Source organism: Thalassophryne amazonica, chromosome 14 (genome assembly GCF_902500255.1).
Source record: "Thalassophryne amazonica chromosome 14, fThaAma1.1, whole genome shotgun sequence".
In the NCBI taxonomy this organism is placed as follows: Eukaryota; Metazoa; Chordata; class Actinopteri; order Batrachoidiformes; family Batrachoididae; genus Thalassophryne; species Thalassophryne amazonica.
The window spans coordinates 7777751-7803949 of NC_047116.1; the positions used below are offsets into that span (position 1 = coordinate 7777751).

At 43.6% G+C, this 26199-nt stretch overlaps 1 protein-coding gene across 1 annotated transcript; it reads left to right on the forward strand.

Moving 5' to 3' along the window:
- The first annotated feature begins 12389 nt into the window (after window positions 1-12389).
- LOC117525305 (olfactory receptor 11G2-like) lies at window positions 12390-13315 on the forward strand. The gene is given in 3 exon segments (XM_034187137.1): window positions 12390-12796; window positions 12798-12924; window positions 12926-13315. Coding segments are annotated over 3 exon segments (924 nt in total).
- Window positions 13316-26199: the final 12884 nt, after the last annotated feature.

Here is a 26199-nt window from a genome sequence, read left to right on the forward strand (position 1 = left end):
AACATCAACCAGGACCATCTCTACTTCCAACAACCCAGCTGTCATTTTTACTACGGAGTCATAACTTTTCTCGGGGCGTATTAAGGTGGTGATTTGTCCTCTTTTCCACTCTTCTCCGAGAAGTTTACACCACCATACAAGCCACTCTCTGGTCCCCATCTTGTCCTTTGGGACTGGTGGGCTCTTCAAAACGGCCAGGATCTGCCCCTCCTTATGCTTACCTGGATAGTATATCCCTAATGTGTGTATAATTCCTGCCATGTCTTCTTTGAAACGTTCTTCATCAGTTTCCACACTTTGATCTATGACATATTTCTGAACTGTTTCTGCCCAAGTATCATATCCTCGTCCATACAATACCACTCTGTGTGGCCGGAAATCCACTTATTTTTTCCCTTCATGTTCGGATTCAGGGTTTGCTACTGGTCCTGGCTCTCCTTCAGCCATATTTTCACTGCTTGTTCTTATTACTAAACTTACTGTTTCGTAATGATTGTCCTCTCTTTATTCTCTCGGTTGCTGAGATTGTTGATTCTACCACTGTCGTCTCCTTGACTTCAGCTATGGTCTTTGTCGTCTCGAGTCGTCTGCCTCTCAAAGCCTCTCTTGACGCCTTGAGTCAGGGATGAGTGACAGACTACTTGGCTATTCAGCGCTAATTCCAGAGGTTAATTCCAGATCAGCTGCTCCTTTTCCCGCTTCTCCCCTCAGGAACCTCACGGGGTGATGATCCTATTCTCTCTTGTAGATCACCATTTTGCACGGTATACTCTCATACCTGCTTTCTTGATGATCCGATTCAGCAGGCTCCCTTGCCTGCTTCCCTTCCTTGTCGTTTAATGACGATCCAGCAGGCTATCCCCCTCTGCTTCTCGTCCCCGATCCCAGCTCCCTGGGATAATTACTCCTGTTTCCTTTACTTCGTCCTTCTGGTGGTCGCCTCCAAATTTTCACACCTCTGGAGGACAGATATGTTTCAAGCCGTTACTGGACCTATACACGCCATCAGCCGACACTCTCCACAACACTGTCCTCTTCGGTGATCTATTCAGGGGCTTTCCACCTGCCCAATAGCAAAGACTCTCCTTTGGCCAGGATTCTTCCTCGGACCCGACTACACTTTGTCTGGTCCCTGTTCGGGCGCCACGTGTCCGATCCCACTACCTAGATACATGGCACACACTCAACCTCCGATGAGTGTGGTTGTGTAAAACCAGCTCTCCGTCTCTGGGGTCCGACCTTCGTGTCTCCACGGATATTACCCGGCAAGGCTACAGAAAGGCTATTTAAGCTGGTGTCGAGGAGATTCGTCTAGCTGCTCACTGCCTCCATCCGGACGTCCACCCCACTGAAGCTGGTCTCGCACCCTGGTTGAATAGCCTCCTCAGGAACCAGGATACAAACTGGCCATGCCCGTTAACGGCAGCTCTCCTCTTATGGATCAGGGCTCTTGGAATGTTGCTAGATTTTAAATTTAGTGGCTCGTACAGCAAGTCCCCAGGATGTGTTATTTTTATTGAAAACCAGACTAACCTTTAGAGCACTTTGATGTTGTGCACCCAATAAACTTAACTTTCACACCTTAAGAAGCATCAATAATCCAATGTCCGAGCCTTAACACTTTGACTGCATGCTTGGAGTTTTACTGCAGGTTTTGCAAGGGCCGATAACATATTCATCATGGGCTATATGGTGATGATTTCACAACAGTAATACAAATATAATTAAAATAATGATTGGCTGAGATTTAGTATTATTATTATTTTTTTTTTTTAATAATACAATAATTCTGACTGATCTTGCTTTGACTGGGACTGGATTGATTTCTTAACAAATTTTCCTGGGAGTGAGGGAGGAAGGTTTTCGAGGTTAAGGTCCCCAGCTCGATGAACTTGATTTCCTCTTCATCAGCTATTAGTCGTTGGCTGACCACGATCCTTGTGCGATATTGTGATCCTTCAGCAAAGTTAATCCACATAAGATATTATTCCATCTTCAATCAACCACAAATTGATCTAATCCATTCTGGTATGCTGTGATATTCCTTGAGAGAGAAATCGTTGAACATTCCCCACTCAGACTTAAGGCCAGTGGTTATCCTCCATTGTTCTGCTACTCTGTAACTGGACGGCCTGAGTGGGCGTCGTAATATCTCTCAAACGACTCTGCACGGCTCCAATCCTCTCACTCCACGATTCCAATTGATGCTCACAAGATGGTCAAGTCTTGTGATCTCCTCGTAGCAGGGGAGTAGTGGCAACAGCACCTCTCCCTGGAAGAATAACTCCGTTTTCTGGTGTTTCAACAAGTTATATATGTTCCTGACTCCAGTCGTCCTCAGATGATCTTGGCTACCATGGGGACACTGTTGACTCAAAACCTCCTCCCTTCTCCTTCTGCTTTACTGGAAATCTCCGCAGCCCCTACCAGTAACTTATTTCTCAAGTTTCTCTTTTCTGTTAACACTTCAGCTTTTCTGAGAATTCATTATTTTAAATCATTTCTTCAAAATCACATCAATCATATTCAATCATTTCATTACAACTCTCTTTCACATAAAAACAATTCATATGATCATATACAAACATTCTCATTCCTTATTATTCATTTCATATTTTACCAACATCTTAATCATTTGGTCAATTGTTTCACATCAGTTTTTCTTGCCCCACTTGCGACATCTTCTTCACTCCCTCTTTTTCTCTGACTCTGCACTCTTTATGAAAAACAACTCATATAATCATTCATTTCACTTATTCGTAAAATACATCTTCTAATCAACTCTTAATTTTAACACATTACTACTTCATTTGATCATACTTGTCATGTTAGAATCATTTTTAGATATATTCCCTCGTCTTCACCACCGAGTTCATTCCGTGGACCTCCCCATTTGCAATGGAAAAGTCCGGCATGACCTCACTTACTCCTGGAAGGTACCAAAAACTGTGCAGTTTAATTCAACAGCATGTATATTAATCCCATGGCATGTATTATACTCCAAGATGAAAACAAGCTGAGAGCAAGCTTAAAGTCATCTTTCCTGACAATAGGTTCTGGGTAATTTTACTACTTTCTTGACTCCTACCTGGCAGTAAACTGACCATCTCTGGGTTGTGGACAAAACAAGAAACTTGAAGGTATCAACTTGGGTTCTGGGAAACACGAGTCAATATTCCTCCTCATTTTGACAAGTTACAGGTCAAATGTATCATCAATTAACCAGTCAGTTGTCTTCTCAATCAATCAATTCTGAAAACAGTCGTTTGCTGCAGCTCTACTTCAAACAAACCCACATCCCCCATCAGACCAAGTACAAAACACACACAACTCCCACACCCAAGACTCAGGGCAAAGAATTGCCCTGAGGCAGTGAGACAGGTTGCACCAGGACTAACAATTTCGACCTTGACTCTCCAGCAAAGGTGTTGGCATCTCCAAACACCTCTGGGCAGAGACCTTATGACTCCATAAGCTCTTCTCAGGAGTCTCACTCTCACACGCTAAGAACCCAGAGACACGAATGTCATTGTTGAGACAAGTGGAACCCTCCACAGGTTTGACACTTACACGGTAAATGGAGCCCAAGAAGTCGCTGAAAGCCTGGATATTAGTCTTGATCAGTGAGAAGCCAGGGTTCCAGACTCACCATTTTCCAGGAAGAGTACTGTAGCGCATTACTGGAAATTTCAAGAGCACAAGCAGAAAATTTAGGGGTGCAAACCTTAAATCTTCCTGCAATATAATTATTTGCATTTCTTCTTTTGTTGCCAGACCCTGATTTTTCCATTCAGCCTGCCTCTTTGGACTCTGGTTGCTGTAAAACCTGCTTTTTGTGTCTTTGACCCTCCGTACATATAATGGACCAGCGTCAGTGTTTTGACCATCACAGGTTTAGCTGTGATGCAGCCTGACCACCTTGTGTTTTTGGCACACAGAGAATAATGAACGTTGTACTTACCATCCTGTGTCTCTCTGCAAACGGGCTCTTTGATTGTACTCCAGGTGTTACAGAAACAGCCCTCATGCTCATGGAATGGTTCAACATTGAAGACAACAGAGATGCATATGTTTAGAAGTCAACCTCTCTGACCTTGCAGACTGAAACTACAAACAAGGACACCACCACATCTGAAAGAAAATTGAAAATAAATAATTACTGTGATAATCAACCCCTGTGACTACCGACCCCAGTCTCCCCTGTGCATGCAGTGTCGCAGACATACAAAGTGAACAAGAGGAGTTAAGAGACATATGATGACCACAATGCTACATCCTTCTGAAGAATTAAATTCCAGAGTTTATTTATGTCATGTTTGGGACTTTTACCTTCAGTGACCAATGGCCAAAGCCATGATTTTTTGTTTGTTTGTTTTTTCTTTGCCCTGATATGAGGGACTGGGCTGTCGGGAAGCCCTGATCATATCACCAAGTGTGGATGACCGACCATTCCCTGCTGAAGTGGCTCAGAACAATAAACCACATACTTGGCTTGACACAGGAGGGCATGGTGGGAAAATTGTAGATGGCAAATTTTTTTTTGAAAACAATCTAAAAATGGCTGATGCGCCTTGTTGTCGAAGATGGAATTCCAGCAGGGATTATTTGAAAACCCTGAAAAAACTATTACATTTAACCTTTATTTAACAAGCTTAGTCCCACTGAGATCAAGATCTCTTTTGCAAGGGAGACTTGGGCAATTATAATTAAGTTTCCAATTCGTTTAACCTGCATGTCTTTAAATATTGGAGGAAACTTGAGCACCTGGAAGAAACCCACGCAAGCACAGGGAGAACTAGGGATGGGTATTGATAAGATTTTATCAATATCGATTCGATTCATTATCGATTCCCTTATCGATCTTCTTCTTTTTCTTTCGGGTGCTCCCGTTAGGGGTCGCCACAGCAGATCAGTCGTTTCCATCTCACCCTGTCCTCTGTATCTTCCTCTGTCACATCAAACACCTGCATGTCCTCCCTCAGCACATCCATGAACCTCTTCTTTGTCCTCCCTCTTCTCCTCCTGCCTGGTGGCTCCATCCCCAGCATCTTTCTCAATATATACCCGGGGTCCCTCCTCTGCACATGTCCAAACCATCTGAGTTTTGCCTCTCTGACATCATCTCCAAACCGTTCCACCTGAGCTGTCCCTCTGATATGTTCATTCCAAATCCTGTCTATTCTCATCACTCCCGAACAAAACTGCAACATCTTCAGCTCAATCTCTGTGTTTTTGTTAGTGCCACCGTCTCTAAGCCGTCCAACATCGCTGGTCTCACTACTGTCTTGTAGACTTTCCCTTCACTCTTGCTAATATTCTTTGGTCACTCCTGCCACCTTCTCCACCCAGTCCAGCCAGCCTGCACTCTCTTCTTCACTGCTCAACCACACTCTCCACTACTTTGAACAGTTGACCCCAAGTATTTAAACTCATCTATTTTCACCACTTCTACTCCTTGTAACTGCGCTATTCCACTGGGCTCCCTCCCCTTCACACACATGTACTAAGTCTTGCTCCTACTGACTTTCATTCCCCTGCTCTCCAAAGCATATCTCCACCTCTCCAGACTAGACTCAACTTGCTCTCTACTCTCACTACAGATCACAATGTCATGTGCAAACATCATAGTCCATGGGGACTCCTGTCTGATCTCATCTTTCAACCTGTTCATCACCACTGCGAACATGAAAGGACTTAGAGCTGATCCTTTGTGTAATCACATCTCCACCTTGAATGAGTCTGTCATTCCGACTGCGCATCTTAACGCTGTCACACTATTCTTGTACATGTCCTGCACTACCCTAACATACTTCTCTGCCACTCCAGACTTCCTCATACAATACCACAGCTTTTCAATTGGCACCCTATCATAAGCTTTTTCTAAGTCCACGAACACAAAATGTAACTCTTTCTGGCCTTCTCTGTACTTCTCCAACAGTATTCTCAGAGCAAACGTTGCATCTGTAGTGCTCTTTCTCGGCATTAAGCGATTTTGCTGCTCACAGATCCTCACCTGTTTTCTAAGCCTAGCTTCTGCTACTCTTTCCCATACCTTCATGCTGTGGCTGATCAGCTTTATGCCTCTGTAGTTACTGCAGCTCTGCACATCACCCTTGTTCTTGAAAATAGGAACAAGCACACTACGTTGACACTCCTCAGGCATCCTTTCACTTTCCAAGATTTTATTAAACAATCTGGTTAGAAACTCCACTGCCATCTCTCCTAGACATTTCCATGCCGCCACTGGAATGTCATCCGGACCAACTGCCTTTCCACTCTTCATAGCAGCCCTCACTTCTTCCTAATCTCTTATACTTCCTGACTTACTCTCACCACATCATCCAGCCTTTTCTCTCGCTCATTTTCTTCATTCATCAGCTCCTCAATATATTCCCTCCACCTTCTGAACAGACACTCCTCACTTCTCTAACTTGCTGCACATCCTTTCCAGCTCTGTCCCTTTGTCTGGCCAATCAGTGCAAGTCCTTTTCTCCTTCCTTACTATTCAACTTCTTGTACAGCTCGCAATATGCCTTTTAATTCGCTTGCCTCTTGTCTGGGGGCTGAGCCCCGCCCTTGCGTAGGTCAGTGGTTCCTACCTTGTGCTTTGGATTCGGCTGCGGTGGCTCCTTTGCTCCCTGTCCTTGCCACTGCTCGTTCATGCCCTTGGGGGCCTTGGCCCTGGTGGCGTGGTTCTGGGGCTCCCCCTATTGGTGGGCCTATGCCAGTGCCCTGTGTGCTTCCCTTGGGTTTGGGGCGGCTCTGTGTGCCTCTGTGGGGGTGGTGGTGTCGGGGGTGCGTTCCATCGCTGTCGGGCCGCTCCCCTGTTGGTTTGCTGTGCTACCCGGTGGCTCTGGGGGCTGCCTTTCCTGGCCCCCGTGCCCTTCTGCTGCCCCTTTTCTCCTGGTTCCCCCGGGGCCCTGCGTCCTGGACCCACTTCCGTCAGTGCTCGCGGCTGGCTGCATGGTTTCTGACGTGCCGGAGTGGTCCATGTCATGTGGTAAGGTTCTGTACTCTTGTCTTGGCCCAACACACCAGCCACAGTAGTGATTGGATATTTAGCTGTGATCTGGGTCTCTGTGTGTGGATGGTCGCGTGTTTGTGGCCGTCACCACACAATTCGGTTTTTGGGTGCTCTTAAGAGGATTAACACTACGGTGTTCTAGATTAGGGTATGGATGCTCACTAATTAGACAACAGACTGCTGCTGTCACTGTTTGTTCATGTGTGATTGTTTGTCATGGTATGTTGTATGGTTGGGGCCCCGTCTCCTCGGTGTCTCACGTCACAGTTATTGTCTTCACCACTTGTCTCTTGTTCTCGTCTGTCTTTGTGTTGTTTTGGTGGTCGGCCCTTCCTGATAGAAGTTGTCGGTAGGCTTTGAGTAGGATGTTGTAGGCTGATCGGGAAGGGCGGCTGGGGGTCACACACACACCACATTCACTTATGCACTACATACCTTCTGTCTTGCAAGAATAAATTGCATATATGGGTATTAATGTTCATAAATGGTTCTGTCAGTGTGGCACTTACCATTATTATATATGCAGACAGGGGGGGAGAAAAAAAAGAAAAAAGAAAGGACTCAGAGCTGATCCTTGGTGTAATCCCACCTCCACCTTGAATGAGTCTATCATTCCAACTGCGCATCTCACCGCTGTCACACTATTCTTGTACATGTCCTGCACTACCCTAACATACTTCTCTGCCACTCCAGACTTCCTCATACAATACCACAGCTCTTCTCTTGGCATCCTATCATAAGCTTTTTCTAAGTCCACAAACACACAATGTAACTCTTTCTGGCCTTCTCTGTACTTCTCCAACAGTACTCGTATTCTCAGAGCAAACATTGCATCTGTAGTGCTCTTTCTCGGCATGAAACCATATTGCTGCTCACAGATCTTCACCTGTTTTCTAAGCCTAGCTTCAACTACTCTTTCCCATAGCTTCATGCTGTGGCTGATCAGCTTTATGCCTCTGTAGTTACTGCAGCTCTGTACATCACCCTTGTTCTTGAAAATAGGAACAGCACACTTCATCTCCACTCCTCAGGCAATCTTTCCAAGATTTTATTAAACAATCTGGTTAGAATCCTTTGTTGAGCTCTCACTCTCTTCTTCTTCTTTACCTCTAAACATTTGCATAGATTTGCATATTTAAATAGGGGTGTGCAAAAGGAGGAGCCTGGTACGTCTGCATGTGCGCTCAATTCCACATTCGATGGGATGTACAAACAGAACATGTATGGATCCACGTATATACACTCATTGTTTTTTTCTGCTTAAGGCCAGTTTCTGGGTTTGAAGACCCTTTCACACTGGGCTTGCATACAGTTGCGTTGTGATGTGTATGGAGCACGCTGGAAAATTGTGCAGATTTGGCGTAGTCCCTGTGTAAGCTGGTGGATGATGGCATATGGTGGCATTCCTAGTCTTGCTTACAGCTGCGTGCAGTTTCTTACTGTGTGCTTACTGCCACCTACGTAGCCCTCACCTCTATTTTTCTGCCTCTCTTAGTCCACTCCTGCCTACTTTTTGGGTTTGTTGGCATTGGGGTAATGCCCTCTGTTGTCAAAATGGTACATGAAAGCAAATGGCTCTCACATTTCCAGATGTACAGCAGGGCACAAGTTGTTGCCTCATCAAGGCTCCTAACATGAGATTGCAAAGTTCAGAGTCCATTGTGTCCCCCCCACCCAAAAAGTTGAAAATATTGCCATTTAAACTCACAAGCATAATTAAACATCTCCTTTTTTGTTTCAGCATTCTGAAGACAGTGAGAGCGCTCTCTCTCTGCTTTTTTCCAGGACAGGCTGTTTCGTTTTCTGATTATCTGATTTCTCAAGTGCACGTAAATGGATGCATCCGGCTCATGCACACAAAACGGCTCATTCAGCCAGTTCGATCATCTGTCGTAAGCACGCCCACGCACTGCAGGTTGGCTGCATGGATCATTTCACCACACACTCACATGCAGGTTAGATTACCTGTTCTGAGCATGCACACGTCTGCCAGTGTGAGTACACACAGGTGCTATGTGGATCTTGCAGCCACACACACACGTTATACCTGTTCTCCTGCAGCTGATTCACTCTGGATGCATGCACTCAGTGTTTGGATGTATACAGCTGTGCAGTGTCGTGCAGACCTGCTTAAAACCTGCGTACTTTCTGCGTCCAGTGGTCACCGGAGAAAAAAATAAACATGTTTACAACCCCAATTTCAATGAAGTTGGGACATTGTGAAAAATGTAAATAAAAACAGAATAAAATGATTTGCAAATCCTCTTCAACCTATATTCAACTGAATACACCACAAAGACAAGATATTTAATGTTCAAACTGATAAACTTTATTGTTTTTGTGCAAATATTTGTTCATTTTGAAATGGAAGCCTGCGACACGTTTCAAAAAGGATGTTACAGCCTGGATGGCATTGAATTTTCTTAATTTTAATGAAAAGAAAATGGAGGTGATTGTTTTTGGCCCTAGCAGCTCCTGTTCTTCCTCACCTGTCAATCTGGGGCCTTTGTCAGCCTTTTTGAAATCTACGGTCACAAACTTGGGTTTTAAGATGGACAACGATTTTAAACTGGACCACCAAATCAGTGCAGTAGTCAGATCAAGTTTCTTTCACTTAAGGCAGCTTGCTAAGGTTAAGCCTTTTCTTGCACATCAGCACTTTGAAACAGCAATCCATGCTTTTATTACCTCCCGGCTGGATTACTGTAATGCACTTTATTATGGAATGAGCCAGTCCTCCCTTGCACGTCTCCAGCTAGTTCAGAAAGCTGCTGCCCGTCTGCTAACTGGTGCACGTAAGAGGGAGCACATTACACCTATCCTGGCCTCCCTCCACTGGCTGCCTGTGCATTTTAGAATTCATTTTAAGATTCTTTTATTTGTTTTTAAATCTTTAAATGGCCTTGCCCCGCCCTACCTCTCTGAGCTGCTTCATTGTTACGCCCCTGCTCGCCACCTCCTCCTGGAGGTGCCAAGGTGCAAGCATATGCTCAGAGGGGACCGAGCTTTTTCTGTTGTGGCTCCAAAGATGTGGAACGAGTTACCGCTCCACATCAGGCAGGCCTCTTCACTTTTTGTTTTTAAAACTAATCTTAAAACCCACTTTTATGCACTGGCTTTTAACCCAGAATGAGATCTTGATCTGTTTTGGTTGTTTTAACTGGGGGGGGGGGACTTTTTTTTATTTGTACTTTGTGGTTTGTTACCTTTCATATGTCCCCTTGTGTACAGCACTTTGTTTCAGCTGCAGCTGTTTTATTTAAAGTGCTTTATAAATAAAGTTGATTTGATTTGAAAAAAGCTGGGACAGTGGTATGTTTACCACTGTGTTACATCACCTTTCCTTCTAACAACACTCAATAAGCATTTGGGAACTGAGGACACTAATTGTTGAAGCTTTGTAGGTGGAATTCTTTCCTATTCTTGCTTGATGTCCGACTTCAGTTGTTCAACAGTCCGGGGTCTCTGTTGTCGTATTTTGCACTTCATAATGTGCCACACATTTTCAATGGGTGACAGGTCTGGACTGCAGGCAGGCCAGTCTAGTACCCGCACTCTTTTACTACGAAGCCACGCTGTTGTAACACGTGCAGAATGTGTCTTGGCATTGTCTTGCTGAAATAAGCAGGGATGTCCCTGAAAAAGACGTTGCTTGGATGGCAGCATGTGTTGCTCCAAAACCTGGATGTACCTTTCAGCACTGATGGTGCCATCACAGATGTGTAAGTTGCCTATGGCATGGGCACTAACACATCCTCATACCATCACAGATGTTGGCTTTTTAACTTGCGCTGGTAACATTTTTTCATGCAGTTGTTCACAAAGTGGTGATCCTCACCCCATCTTTGCTTGTGAATGGCTGAGCCTTTTGGGGATGCTCCTTTTATACCCAATCATGTCACTCACCTGTTTCCAATTAGGTCTTCTTTGAGCATTCATCAACTTTCCCCATCTTTTGTTGACCCGTCCAAACGTTTTTGAAATGTGTTGCAGGCATCCATTTCAAAATGAGCAAATATTTGCACAAAAACAACAAACTTCATCAGTTTGAACATTAAATATCTTGTCTTTGTGGTGTATTAAATTGAATATAGGTTGAAAAGGATTTGCAAATCATTTTATTCTGTTTTTAATTTACATTTTACACAACATCCCAACTTCATTGGAATTGGGGTTGTAATTTCTTGCATCCACCTCCCGTACCCCTCAGCATACTGCTGCATAGAGGAGCAAAAACTCGGCATAGAGCTGCATAACTCAGCGTTTTTGGTACACTGCAATACACAACTCTGTGTTGGCCCCTGAAAGGGGCATTCGCGTACGCCATGTGTTAGTAGGAAATCCACACAAGTCTTTGTACATGAGGCCCCTGATTTTTCTGACAGAGGATAACCAACAAGACGTTTTTTCCCAATGTAACTTGAAACAGCAAACACATTTCCAGCAGCAAATCTTTAAGATGTTGGTAATCTGATGGTTCAGGTTCATTCTTCGTAGTGTGAAGAGATTTTTGGGTGCAACGTGTGCCATCAAAAACATGAAATCGTTATCCACAAAACACAACATATAGTGGTTGGCAGATCTGTGATTAGATTTTCACTTGACAATAATCTCTATGACATAACAGATTTTAACTGATATAACCATAACAAATTTTAATGTACAGTTATTTGCCTATAAAACTGTTCATGGACTTACACCTCCCTCTGACCCGGTGAAGCCCTACATACCAGCTCGGGCCCTGCGTTCACAGGGTGCAGGACTTTTATGCGTTCCCAGGGTGAATAAAAAGTCTGCCGGTCACAGAGCTTTGTCTTACCGTGCCCCGGCTCTGTGGAATGATCTCCTGGCACATATATGGCAGTCGGATATTGTGGAGACTTTTAAATCTAATCTAAAGACCCATTTGTTTTCCTTATTTTATCATTAGTTTTATTGTGTAATGTTGTGTTTTTAGTCTTATGTTCTTTTATGATTTTGTCTCTTTTGTCTCTTTATTGTGTTCTTAATTTTTTTTAATTAATTTTTTCCTGTTTTTCAGTACTGTGTTGTGTGAAGCACCTTGAGGAGATCTCATCGCAAATTAGCGCTATAGAAATTAAGAAATTTGAAATTTGATAACACAATGCAACACTGTCATGACTTCAGGTCTGTGCAATTTAATGAACTTGTTTCCATGTTGGTTATTGTTGGTGACCCTGATAATTAGATCCACAGAGGAAGGTTCTGGATCAATAAAAGCTTTACAGCAGTGGTTCACCTGAAGAATTCAACAAATGAAGTAAGTGTCAGGTAACTGGATATGCCACAAGAGTTTTAAATTTATTGTAATCCATATCATCAGCCTGTTTAATATTAAACAATGATGGATGAGAAACTAAATGTAACTTATATAACTCTTGGTGGTCATGTGGAATTACAGAAATACAGGTATCTTTATTTTATGATCATGTTGACAGTTTATATGATAATAATCTGCTGTAATTCTACTATTGTCTGTCTGATCTGGATTCATAAAAACCTCCATGAACCAATGTACATTATTACTGCAGCTTTGTTAATTAACTCAGTTGTTTTTAGTTCTGTTCTCTACTCAAAGCTTTTAATTGATTTTTTATCTGACAAACAGATCATATCATTTTCAAGCTGTATCTTGCAATATTTTCTGTTTTATTCTTTGTGTGCTTCTGAATTTTTCCTCTTAGCAGCCATGGCTTATGACAGGTTTGTGTCTATATGTAAACCTCTGCAGTATCACACCATCATGACAAAAAGAAACAATCATCTTTCTGGTTTCAGCTTGGATTTTTCCAGCGTGTCATGTTCTGATTGTTGCCTCATTAATTACCAAGAGAAAACTTTGTGATTTTACATTGAAAGGAATTTTTTGTAATAAGTCTTGTGTTAGAACTTCACTGCGTCAGATCAGCAACAATTACTGTATTTGGTCTTTTTGTTTTGACAGACAGTGTAATTTTCCTTCTGTTCTTCATACTTTTTACATACACAAAGATACTCAGAATCTGTTACCAAAGTAGTGCAGATGTGAGGAAAAAAGCTGCAGAGACCTGTTTACCCCACCTTCTGGTTTTAATCAGCTTTTCATGCTCGAGTCTGTATGATGGCATTGTGGTTCGACTGGAATCAAATATTCCAAAAACTGTTCGTTTAATAATGTCTTTACAAGTTATTGTGTATCATCCTCTCTTTAATCCACTGATATACGGACTCAAAATAAAAGAAATTTCAAAACACATCAAGCAGCTGTTCTGTCACATAAAATGGAAATAATGATTCAACAATTCTCTGTACCAGATACAAGAGAAATAGTGTAGCAGAGAAATGCATATATCATAAGAATAGCGGCTCATGGCATATCGCTGCTTCACAAGATACATACACAGGTGACAACTGCTGGGCAGACGTGTCCGGAGACCAGTGCCATCATGCTGTGTACAGTACATTAGGCAGGCATTTCCATCACCTCATGGAGTTTATGAGGGTTACAAAGAAGTGAGGAGAAGCCAGAACCATCCAGAAGATTATATGGACTAAGTGTACATGTCACATTTTCCAAGTTAATTTTGTAATTAAAATTTTTTGGTTGAGTTTATCACATGGATAATAAAGAATATATGCCAGACTGCCTTTGTGTGTGCATTTGGTCTGTATCTTGTATTGCTTTTTTTTTTTTTCTCATATATCCGAGTTTTGTCAGGAGGGTCAAGCAGTAAGACAAAGGTTATGGTTAACATGCATCAACCTAAAACCTGTAAAGACTAAACCTGTAAAGACTAATTCATATTCATGTCAAATTTTGATGAATGTTTATTCACAAGATAAATTTTTGGTGGTGCCGAAATCGGTGCATTATTTTTATCTGATGTTCGTTTTGAGATCGGTGAAGTAATTTCTTGTTCTGTGACCTAAATAAACCAAACAATTAAATCTTTCATGTGTTCATGTTTAGTGGCCTCATATCTCTTTCTAGCTACCCAGTTATGAGATTGTTTCTTCCAGACTTGCCTAAATTTTTGTTTGCCAACCTGACTGCTGCTTTTGTGTGACTGCTTGACCACAGTCTGTTTCCTTCCAACATTAGCATTGTGCTCTAATGCTGCAAGTTTGACCCTAGCAGACATGCAAGGGTAATCAAACTCTTGTCTCTTTGGGCAGCAGGTTGGAATGGAAGTTCTCAAAGCTGCCTGTATGGTAAAATAAACAAAGCTGCCTCATGTCATGTAAATAATTTTGTGTTACGTATTATATCCTTTAGTGCTAATAATGTTCCCCCTTTAACCCATTGTTTTTGTTTCTGTTGTGCTGGTGTCAGTGGTTCATACAAACATGCATTTATATATTTGTTACCAGACCATTTATGTTTGCCAGCAATATGGAAGGTTATACTGGTAAACAGCTCTCTGAGCTTGTCTGGATTTCCATCACAATGGCATGCACTCAACCACATATGGTTGATGATGCTTTGTGTCCAAGGAGCAAGTGTAGAATGGCTTTTTTGTTTTGTCAGCTTTTTAAGTTTTTTTCTATAAGCTATGAGCCATGTGATAAACATCAAATTGATGACTGATGCTGAATTTTGGTGTATACTCCCTTTTCATTTGTGATCTAATACCTGCATGTCGGTCTGTCACAATGGTTTCTACACTAATACCCTGATCAAGGAGGTGGTCTAATGATTTGCAGAATCCCTGTTTTCCATGGCTTGGGAACTAGTTGTTTGGGTTACCTGGACGAGTTTGAAATCGACAATTTTCTGTGTCGTACTATCCATAAAAGAATAGGTACAGTATTTTGCACTGAATCCTGGACTGTCACATCTGCCATCTCCTGCCAAAGTCAATGATTGAGTTTCATTGGTAAGCATTCTGAGATGGTCTATTTGTTCTTCTGTCCATTTTCATCAATCACAGGAATAAGCAATTTTGATTGTGATTCATAATATGTTTTTTCACAAATGAAGGGCATATTTAACAACTGACAAACACTGAACTCTGCTGTCAGACAAACCAGAGAATAGGATGCAGGCACGCACAACAATATTACCAACAGAGACTTTAGATCTGCCCTCACCTAAAAAAGGATGTGCAGACTGTGACATTTCAAGATGACTGCATAAATACTGTACTTTGTAAATGACATTACAACCTTGAATGACCTTTGTAATGCCATTTACTGGACTGTTACATTCTTTACATTTTGTGAGAATAACTGTGTCAGATAAGTGTCAAAAAACCAAATATTTGTTGCCACCTGTATATTTGTTAGCATTATCATAAAGTTTAAAACTTTGGGCATCATCTTCACTGTTATTGCAGTCATCATCATCATCAAAACTGATGTCATGGTTAGGATACCATGAGGTATCCATCCATCCATCCATCCATCCATTTTCTTCCGCTTCATCCGGAGTCGGGTCGCGGGGGCAGCAGCTCAAGCAAAGCCGCCTAGACCTCCCGATCCACACACACCTCCCCCAGCTCCTCCGGGGGAACCCCGAGGCATTCCCAAGCCAGCTGAGAGACGTAGTCCCTCCAGCGTGTCCTGGGTCTTCCCCAGGGGCCTCCTACCAATGGGAGGTGCCCAGAACACCTCTCTAGTGAGGCGTCCAGGGGGCATCCAGAAAAGATGCCCAAGCCACCCCGGCTGGCTCCATTCAACATGGAGGAGCAGCAGCTCGACTCCGAATGATCAAGCTCCTCACCCTATCTCTAAGGGAGCGCCCAGCCACCCTGCGGAGGAAACTCATCTCGGCCGCTTGTACTCGCAATCTCATTCTTTAAGTTATGAGCCAAATCTCATGAGCATAGGTGAGAGTCGGAACGTAGATCGATCGGTAAATCGAGAGCTTTGACTCCCTGCTCAGCTCTCTCTTCACCAGGACAGTCCAATACAGCGACCGCATCACTGCAGACGCTGCACCGACCCGTCTGCCGATCTCACGCTCCATCCGTTCCTCGCACTACCAAGTATCCCTCCCAGGGATTCCAAGAAGGTTGGGTACTCTGCACATATAACTTGGATGAAGTGGTTAAAATATGGTTGATTTTTGCACACTGGATAAAGTATAAAAATTGGTTAGGTTCGCCTACTTAACAGATTTCAAGCACAAGCTAATCAAGATTATACACCGTTAGAGTAGTTAATCATTGGATTTATTGTTGTGAATATTTTTTGTGGTGTTGGTTTGAAATTTGTGTGGGTTGGTTTTTTTCTGTCTGGGAAAAAAATTCAAATTGACTGCTTCAATTGAACATTGCAGTATTTGGCCAATCTTGCCTCAGTAATTATGAATGAGCTACTGTAGCACTGACCAATTAGATCAATGAGTTCAGGCGGGTCTTTATAAACTCGTTTGGAAACAGGCTCATCTAGGCAATCAAGAATTTGGGTTATAAAACATTTCTATGAAGTACGAGGGCTGTCAATAAAGTAACGGTCCTTTTTATTTTTTTCAAAAACTATATGGATTTCATTCATATGTTTTTATGTCAGACATGCTTGAACCCTCGTGCGCATGCGTGAGTTTTTCCACGCCTGTCGGTGACGTCATTCGCCTGTGAGCACTCCTTGTGGGAGGAGTCATCCAGCCCCTCGTCGGAATTCCTTTGTCTGAGAAGTTGCTGAGAGACTGGCGCGTTGTTTGATCAAAATTTTTTCTAAACCTGTGAGACACATCGAAGTGGACATGGTTCGAAAAATTAAGCTGGTTTTCAGTGAAAATTTTAACGGCTGATGAGAGATTTTGAGGTGATACTGTCGCTTTAAGGACTTTTCACGGTGCGAGACGTCGTGCAGCGCTCTCAGGCGGCGTCATCAGCCTGTTTCAAGCTTAAAACCTCCACATTTCAGGCTCTATTGATCCAGGACGTCGTGAGAGAACAGAGAAGTTTCAGAATAAGTCGGTTTCAGCATTTTATCCGGATATTCCACTGTTAAAGGAGATTTTTTTAATGAAAGACGTGCGGACGGGTCCGCGCGTCGGGACACAGCCGACGCGGTGCGGCGGCACAGGAAAAACACCTCTGTTGAAAGCCTTAAGGACAAGTTGGAACATGTCCTGCCTGTTAAACAATTTCTCATATACTCACTCCACTGAAAGCCATCAAAAGCCGCCTGGATTTTACAAATGGTTATCAACACGGAGGTGTTTTTCCTGTGCCGCCGCACCGTGTCGGCTGCGTCCCGACGCGCGGATCCGTCCGCACGTCTTTCATTAAAAAAATCTCCTTTAACAGTGGAATATCCGGATAAAATGCTGAAACCGACTTCTTCTGAAACTTCTCTGTTCTCTCACGACGTCCTGGATCAATAGAGCCTGAAATGTGGAGGTTTTCAGCTTGAACAGGCTGATGACGCCGCCTGAGAGCGCTGCACGACGTCTCGCACCGTGAAAAGTCCTTAAAGCGACAGTATCACCTCAAAATCTCTCATCAGCCGTTAAAATTTTCACTGAAAACCAGCTTAATTTTTCGAACCGTGTCCACTTCGATGTGTCTCACAGGTTTAGAAAAAATTTTGATCAAACAACGCGCCAGTCTCTCAGCAACTTCTCAGACAAAGGAATTCCGACGAGGGGCTGGACGACTCCTCCCACAAGGAGTGCTCACAGGCGAATGACGTCACCGACAGGCGTGGAAAAACTCACGCATGCGCACGAGGGTTCAAGCATGTCTGAAGTAAAAACATATGAATGAAATCCATATAGTTTTTGAAAAAAATAAAAAGGACCGTTACTTTATTGACAGCCCTCGTATACATATTAAATACTGCTAAAAGGTTAAAAAAAATGTTAATTGACTGGTCAGCTAATTATTTTTTGATGAAATAACAGACAGATGGGCGCGGGGGTTGTGGTAGATTCTTTGAGGACTATTAAAAACTGATTGTGAGACTGTGAATTAACACCCAGTTCTTGACCTCCGGGCCTCAAACAGCCTGGTAGAAGGTTGGCGGGAAAAGTCTCCTATCAGGGCACTGTAATTAATAGTTCCTTTGAGTTCTATATGTATACATGTGTGTATATGTTGAGTGTAATGGGACACAGGTAATTTTGGATCTGTGGACATTTTTTTTTTGGGGGGGGGGGGGTATTTGAGAAGAGTTGGTTTATTTTGCTTGTTTGTTATGCTTGTAGTAGTTGTGGGGTTCTGTTCTTGGTTTAGGGTGCTAGAGGAGAAGCGTGTATACGCATAAATGCTGAGGGAAACTCTAAATGTTCACTTCCCCCCTCCTCCTCCTCTCCCTGCCACTCCACACCCCCATAACTGCTTGAGAAATTGAGAAACCCTGCAGCGGAATTTTGTTGTGCTCTAACACATGAAACACAGGGGTTTTACATGTAATTGATACTATCACTTTCAATATGCTTGTAAATGCTAAATTTCGGAAGATGCTGTTTTATTTGATGTAATTAATTTCAGCAACAATGTTGTTTTGCATTGCATTATATTAATTATGCCAATTAAATTTCACATTTAATTTTTTTCGAGCGTGGTTTGTTTTGGAAACAAAGTGTGATTTAAACACTCCAGCCAAACAGCAAAGCAGAGGTTGTATGATATGTGGACAGAACGTGTGCAAGTGAAAGTTGGATTAAGAATGTTGAAAAGTTGGTGGTGTGTGTGGTTACATAAGGGTATGGTAAATGGTAAATGGACTGCATTTATATAGCACATTTCCATCTGCATCAGACGCTCAAAGCACTTTACAATAATGCCTCACATTCACCCTGATGTGAGGGTGCTGCCATACAAGGCGCTCACTACACACCAGGAGCAATCATTTCAAACTCTGGGTGGGTGCAGGCGGACGACAGTAAAACAGAGTTGACAATTGTAATGAGTGCTCCTGCTGGAAGCATTAATGTTGGTGAGGGTGAACTGACAGCAATGTAGAGGCAACAAATAATAATAACTCAATATTTTGATCCTCCTGTGTTTTGATTGCGACAATATGAACTTTCATGAGATGCTATTAACCCCTGCTGAAAATCAAACAAGCAGCTGCAGGCTTTCATAAAGAACCGATGAAGTGCTTATTAAACATTTGATGTATGCCTTGTTCAATTTTTCATTTATGTCTATTTTATTATTGGTGTTTCAGTCAACAGATCTATTCAGAGCTAAATTACTGATGAATCGCTATTAATCAATAAAATATCACTCATTCAATCAATTGCTTTTTGTGATTCTTGTAAAAACCATCCTGAAGGTACCGAGTTTTCAGGCTATGCTGTGGTCTCGGCCGACAAAATCTTTATCGCTCAATCTTTACCAACCCATTTGTCGGCCCAGGCTGCACAACTCATAGCCTTGACCGAGGCCTGTAATTTAATGAAGGGAAAGAGGGTAACTATATACACTGATAGTCAGTATGCCTTCTCGACAGTCCATATTTTTGCCCAATATTGGAAAAATAGAGGGATGATAACATCATCTGGGAAACCGGTTTTACACAAAGATCTTTTGCTGTCTTTGGTGCAAGCAGTTCAGCTTCCCGCAGCCGTTGCCAATTGTAAGTGCACTGCATATACTACCAGTCAGGACCCCATCTCCTGTGGGAATTGTTTTGCAGATGAGACTGCTAAAGCTGCAGCCCAGGGTATGCTGACAGTCCTGCTTTCTGCAACTGACAGCACAGAATTACAAATTCTTAAAGATATGCAACATCATGCTCCGACATCCGAAAAAGCTCATTGGGAGCATCACAATGTCCACCAAAATGCTAACGGTGTATATGCCTGATCCTCGAATAAACTGGTCCTGCCCCGCAGCCTTTTCAGGTGGGCTGCTGTTTTGAGTCATGGGCTGTGCCATGTCTCAATGGGAGGGATGGTTGGACTGGTTAATAATCATTTTTTAACGTTCGGGTTTCAGGCACATGCAAAAAACTACTGCAGAGCATGTTTAATTTGTACAAAACATAACCCACAGGGAAATGAGAGGCCAAAGCGAAGGAAATTTCCAACACCTCAATACTCGTTTCAAATAATCCACATGGATTTTACTGAATTAAACCAATGTGAAGGGAAAAATATTGCTTAGTAATGATTGATGCATATAGCAAATGGGTGGAGGTATTCCCCGTTAAACATGCAGATGCTCTGACAGTTGCAAAGATTCTTTGTAGAGATACGTATAATCCCGAGGCATGGGATACCTGAAACATTGTACAGTGATAATGGTACACGTTTTGTAAATAAAATCATCCAGCACTTAGCAGATCACTTGAGAATAAATGCAAAAACACACTGTGCTTACCACCCTCAAAGTGCAGGTTTAGTGGAGAGAACAAATGGGACAATTAAAAGTAGGCTCAGGAAATGCATGGAAGAAACAGGGAGAAATTGGGTTTATTGTTTGGATTTGGTGAAATTATATATGCACATAACACCCAGCTCAGAGACTGGCCTTACACAATTTGAAATTTTGTATGGCAGGCCCTACAGGTTACCAGACTTACAGAAAATAGCGGGGCCTGATAGTGAAGATGAGGGATTAGTTGATTATATGAGACAAGTGTTGTCCCATAAGAATGTTATACACACTAACACGATACCAGACTCTCCTGTTTCTGTGCAGGACCCTGTAAATCAGATCCAGATTGGTGATTGGGTGCTGATAATGACCATTAAGAGAAAGAACTGGTCATATCCGAGGTGGGAGGGTCCATTCCAAGTGCTGCTAACCACCCACACTGCAGTGAAAATTGCAGAGAGGTCATCTTGGGTGCATCTATCCCACTGCAAAAAACAAAGATACCTGAAAGATCCTGACTCGGACAAGGGGGACGACGTGTAACAGTGTCGGCTGACGGCCTATGTGTCCAGCAACGGCTGGAGGCGCATCTAACAACAAAGATAAAGACCAAAAGTTGAACCAAATAAGACACCCAAGCTCATCCAGGGTCCTGAGGCAGACGAGAAACCAGCTACAGCCGAGGAGAATCCTATCAACATAAACCAGGAGGATAAGCAGACGGACTACAAGCTTGAAATAGAGCACCAAAGCAGACGTGACCAGACCAGAAAAGAAGCAGACGAATCCAATTCTTTGAGAACAGCCATGAGAAAATCCTGTTCTATTCCTGTGTACCTGCATTTAAAGAAATGTCATGAACAGGACACAGGACAGAGCACGACATATTATTTTATTTCCACTTGATGATAGTACAGATTTATGCATTACATCTAAAGGGAAACAGCATAAAAAGAGTTCCTGATTCCCTCAGTCCCCAAAACCCCGAATTGCTGAACTGAGACTTTGAACTGTCGCTTTCAGTCCCTAAGCCCAGAACTGTCTAACTGAAATTCTGAACTGTCACCAAAGAAAGAAGATATCTCCAAGACCAGAACTGTTGTCTCTCTCTCTCTCTCACAAAAAAAAGAGAAAAGAAAGAGAGAGAGAGGGAGAAACATATTAACAGGCTGCTCAAAGACTATTTTAGCTATGGAAAGATTTTCTGCTACAACAGGGTGCAAAGTACGCACTCTGCTGATGATTCTGAAGATTATTGCTGTAATTGTGGCATTTACTGTGTGGTGGTATGAAAAAATATATGAACCACGTTACAATTCAGACCAGAAGCAAGTGAAATCACAAAGTTTTGAGTGGATGTTTGATACGCCACGTAACCCATATCAGATGACCATGTGGTACAGATATGCTAGGTTTTTGGCTAACTAGGTAAATGTAAACCATTATTATGTTTGTTCTTTGATGCCTGTTTCTACAACACACCCACGTATAAAACCACTGCCGCTCCTGAATGTCAGCCTTTTGTTTCCACATGTGGTAGCATCAGCAATCAAGCCCATGGTACTCAATCAATCAGTTCACTGACATACAGACTCTTATATAACTAACAAGACACCAAAAAACATATCGTTCAAAAATTTCCTACCTGTAGAAGGGTTACTCGAAACACCTGTGCACACTAATCTTTTCCTTGATCCTGGAACTCGACTCACCTGTTACGGAAACAACCAGCCTTTGTTTTCTGGTCCAATTACCAATTTAGGACAGATAGCTAAGCCGCTGTGTAAAGTCATTTTGGGGCAGTGCACTCGCCTGTCGGATGGAAGCTTTAATCATACACAAGCTCCCTATGGGGGTAAATGTATAGATTACTTCCAAGCACCGGACCCGATGGGAACTTACGCTCAGGTGAACACGTATTGGCTGTGTGGCCACAACACCTTCATAGCCCTCTCAGCGGGATGGACGGGCAGATGTGCCAGAATTAACACAGCTCAGCACTCCTACGTCGTAGCCGCTCACCTCTCGACCAGTCATCGCTTTAAGCGTCTCTTGGCTCCCCATGACCCTATATGGGGAACAGATGTGCCCGAGGATGCAAAGCTGTGGTCTACAGACCAGAAGGTCCTGCTATCACTCTTCCCCTGGTTGGGCGTGAGCAAGGTCATGCTACGCGTGGAGACTCTAAATGAGCAATTTACCTATTTTGTGAACTCCACTGTTGAGGCTCTTAGGGGCATAAGGGCAGAGGTGTCAGCTCTGAGGATCATGGAAATGCAAGATCGAATGGTTTTGGATCAATTAACTGCGGCCTCGAGAGGGGTGTGTGCCATGGTGGGGGAGAGCTGTTGTACATTTGTCCCTGACAATGACAATGATGGTGGATCCATAAGTCTGGCCATCCAGAATTTGACATTGTTAGAAGCACTGTGAGTAAGGATTTTATTACGGACAATAGCTGGACCTCATGTATCTTTTCTGGATCATGGTATCACATCCTGTTAAAACTGCTGACTCCAATTATTCTTCTACTGGGCTTACTGAGTGCTATGATTTGTTGTATAATTCCTCTCGTTCGATCATTGGTTCAACAGATGATTTCCACCACAGTTAATGGATTGCTGCTAGACCGTGATTACATAGCCTTATTGCAGTCTGATGCTGATCCATAGTCACCCCATTCAGATGGGGAAAAATGTTGGTTAAGTATATTGCTTCCTCTGAGTGTAAGATTTTGATGTTTCTATGAAGATGACCGGGTCATTGAAAGTCCAGGTATGGAGGTGGTGGCTTTGAGATGTTGAGAATGTAGACATTAATTTTGATAAACAGGTGGAAATGATAGTAAATTTCAAGACATTTATCAATTATTAATGTCTTTGATTCTGTCTTTGATCCTGCTCTTCATATACATATATATATATATATATACACGTGTGTGATTTCACTTAATGTTTCTGTGTAGGCTCTCAGTTGTCCAGGTGGTTTCCATAGTAGAGAAGCTTGAATCTTTGACTGGACTGGGTTGCTTGACGCGAGGATGTTTTGCTTCAAATCGCAGAAGATTCCTCAGCTAAAATTCTTGCTCTGGTGGTTTGACTTCTGCCTTGACTCTTGTAGAGAAGAATAATCAAGAAGTCACAAAAGCTGGAGTTTTAAACCTAACCAGACCCCTCCTACCGAGAGGCAGACTGCTATAGGCTGGTGACTAAACAATAGCTCTAATTAGCACCTATTGTGCTCTAGTTAACACCCTCCTAATGACAGGGCAGCTGTCCCTCTCCTGATGGCTCCCTTGACGACTCTGCTGATGATGTGAATGACTCATTACCATGAACAAAAGACTGAAACTGCTTTGACCTGAGTACCCCATTGTAAACAGGGGATAAAGCGTGTCTCAGACCCCCTCCCCGGTTAAGGCTAGGTTTCAAACTTTTCACAAAGAATGCCTCCTTGACCCCTCTCTCAAACCATTTCTTCTCTCTGGCTAATATTTTAACTTCCTTGTCCTCAAACGTGTGGTTGGTGTCTTTAAGGTGGAGATGAACTGCAGACTGAGGTCCACTGGCGCCCTCTCTGCGGTGCTGGTATAGCCTTTTGTGTAAAGGTTGCTTAGTCTCACCTATGTAGTGTTCGTTACAGTTTTCCTGACATCTGATAGAATACACTACATTGCTCTGTTTGTAACTAGGGATCCTGTCCTTAGGGTGAACTAATTTCTGTCTCAAGGTGTTAACCAGTTTAAAGTAAACTGGGATTTTGTGCTGTCTGAAGATCCTCTGTAGTTTTTCCCCTACTCCTGCTAAATAAGGGAGAGACACTCTTCTTCTTGTCTCCGTCTCCTGTCTATCTGGTCTCTTTGTTCTCTGGGACTTCTGCACTTTGTCCATGGACCATCGTGGGTACCCACATACTGTGAGGGCTTTCTGGACAAGTTGTTGTTCTTTAGCCCTTCCCTCTGCAGTTGTGGGCACCTGTAGGGCTCTGTGTTGAAGCGTCCTGATCACCCCGAGCTTGTGTTCAAGGGGGTGGTTTGAGCCAAAGAGCAGATATTGGTCAGTGTGAGTTGGTTTTCTGTAAACCCCTGTCTGGAGTTGCCTGTTCTCTCCAATCATAACATCACAGTCCAAGAAGGCTAAATGGTTGTTTCTGGCATCCTCACGTGTGAACTTGATATTGGTGTCCACCGAGTTGATGTGTTCTGTAAAGTCCTCAACTTCCTGTTGCTTGATTTTAACCCATGTGTCATCAACATATCTGAACCAGTGTGTTACATGGCTGGGGGGGCCTGGCTGCCGGTTTGTTTGCCTTTTGGTTTCCTCCCAGGTGGCGTGCATTTGGGACTGAGTGGCTGTGTTGCTGAGGCTGTTAGGACTTCACCCTGATCACCTGCGACTCGTCAGGACTCACAGCTGAGGTGCATCTGGATGGATTGGAGCATGTTGGCATTTAAGACTGAAGTGCACAGTGTGCATTTGCCAGAGACTCGACCTTGTGACCAGACGGGTGAGATCGTCGTCTTGGGAGCCATCTCATCAGCAGCGGACGCTGAGAATGTCCAGGTTTGATGCACGGTCTGTGAAAGAGGAGGGGGTGAGGTCTCACGCTCGTCAGCACACTTCCTGAGGTACGTTGGATTTTGTGACTAACAGTTATACAGTCAGTAAATGTGGTGTCCCTCACACCTTATTGTATTGAGCTGTATGTTAGTCATGTATCAGCTTCCACTGCGGTGGAGTTTTGTGAACGGGATGTTCCATGCCTGCAGGTTGGAAGCTGATCAGTAATCAAGCCAGGAAGTGTTTGCTGTTTGTACACCTTTAAGTGTTCTGTGTGTAGAGTGTGGACTCACATAATGGTTCCTTCTTTCACAGACTCGGTTGTTGCGGCCACCTGGGGGGTGTCGGCGGGGTCCTTGGGTCCGAAACAGCTTCTGGCTCCGGACCGTTTGCGCTGCTGGGAGCGCACCACGCCAGACCGCACTTTTGTTATTATTATTATCACTGTTATGTATTAAATTCAGTTAGCCTTTGTACCGTGCTTTGCTTATTTCATACTGGGTCCTTCAGACGCTGGTCGGTTCTCCGAGCTGCGTCCGACACATAACACAGTGACTGGGAGAGATGCCCGTGAAAGACATCAAGGCTGTCTTCTCCACTCGCTCCATGTACAGATTGGCCACAATGGTTGTGTCTTTTGATGTGACTTCGTTGTTCACCTGCATCCCCACCGCTGAGGCCGTCTCAGCTGTGAGGCAGAGACTGCTGGAGGATGTGTCTCTACTTGAAAGGACCAAACTCACACCAGACCACATCTGCCAGCTCTCTGTCTTAACACCACGTATTTCCTGTTTAGGGGGAATTACTGTTGTGTGGGCCGCTGAAGAGGAGGTACTGCTGGCCCACCACCACCAGAGGGCGCCCTGCCTGGAGTGCGGGCTCCAGGCACCAGAGGGCGCCGCCGCCGTACGAGAGCAGTCAGGGTGACAGCTGTCACCCATTACTGGACACAGCTGACTCCACTCAGCCCGGGGGTATATCATCAGGACGGCGTCTCCACCTCAGTGCCGAGATATCGCCTTAAGACTGAGGTAACGTTCTCTGCATTCATAGTCTGAATAACCAGCTAAAACTTGTTAAACCTTTTCAGGACTGCTGACTACTGATAGCTAAATTGCTTGGATAAGTACTCACCTTCCTGTTATATATTGACAAGAGGTGGAGGCGGCTCTTCCCTTCTCCGTTACTGGGTGCTGTCGCATCCACACCTGTGTGTTGTTGCTCTCTCCCGCCAGCAGTACCGGATCCGACGAGCGGAGGCAGTGGCCACCTGGGAATTCGGGACTTGGCGGTTCCAGTATTTCCAGGGTTCGGTGGCAGAGGAGATCTGGGTGGTTCC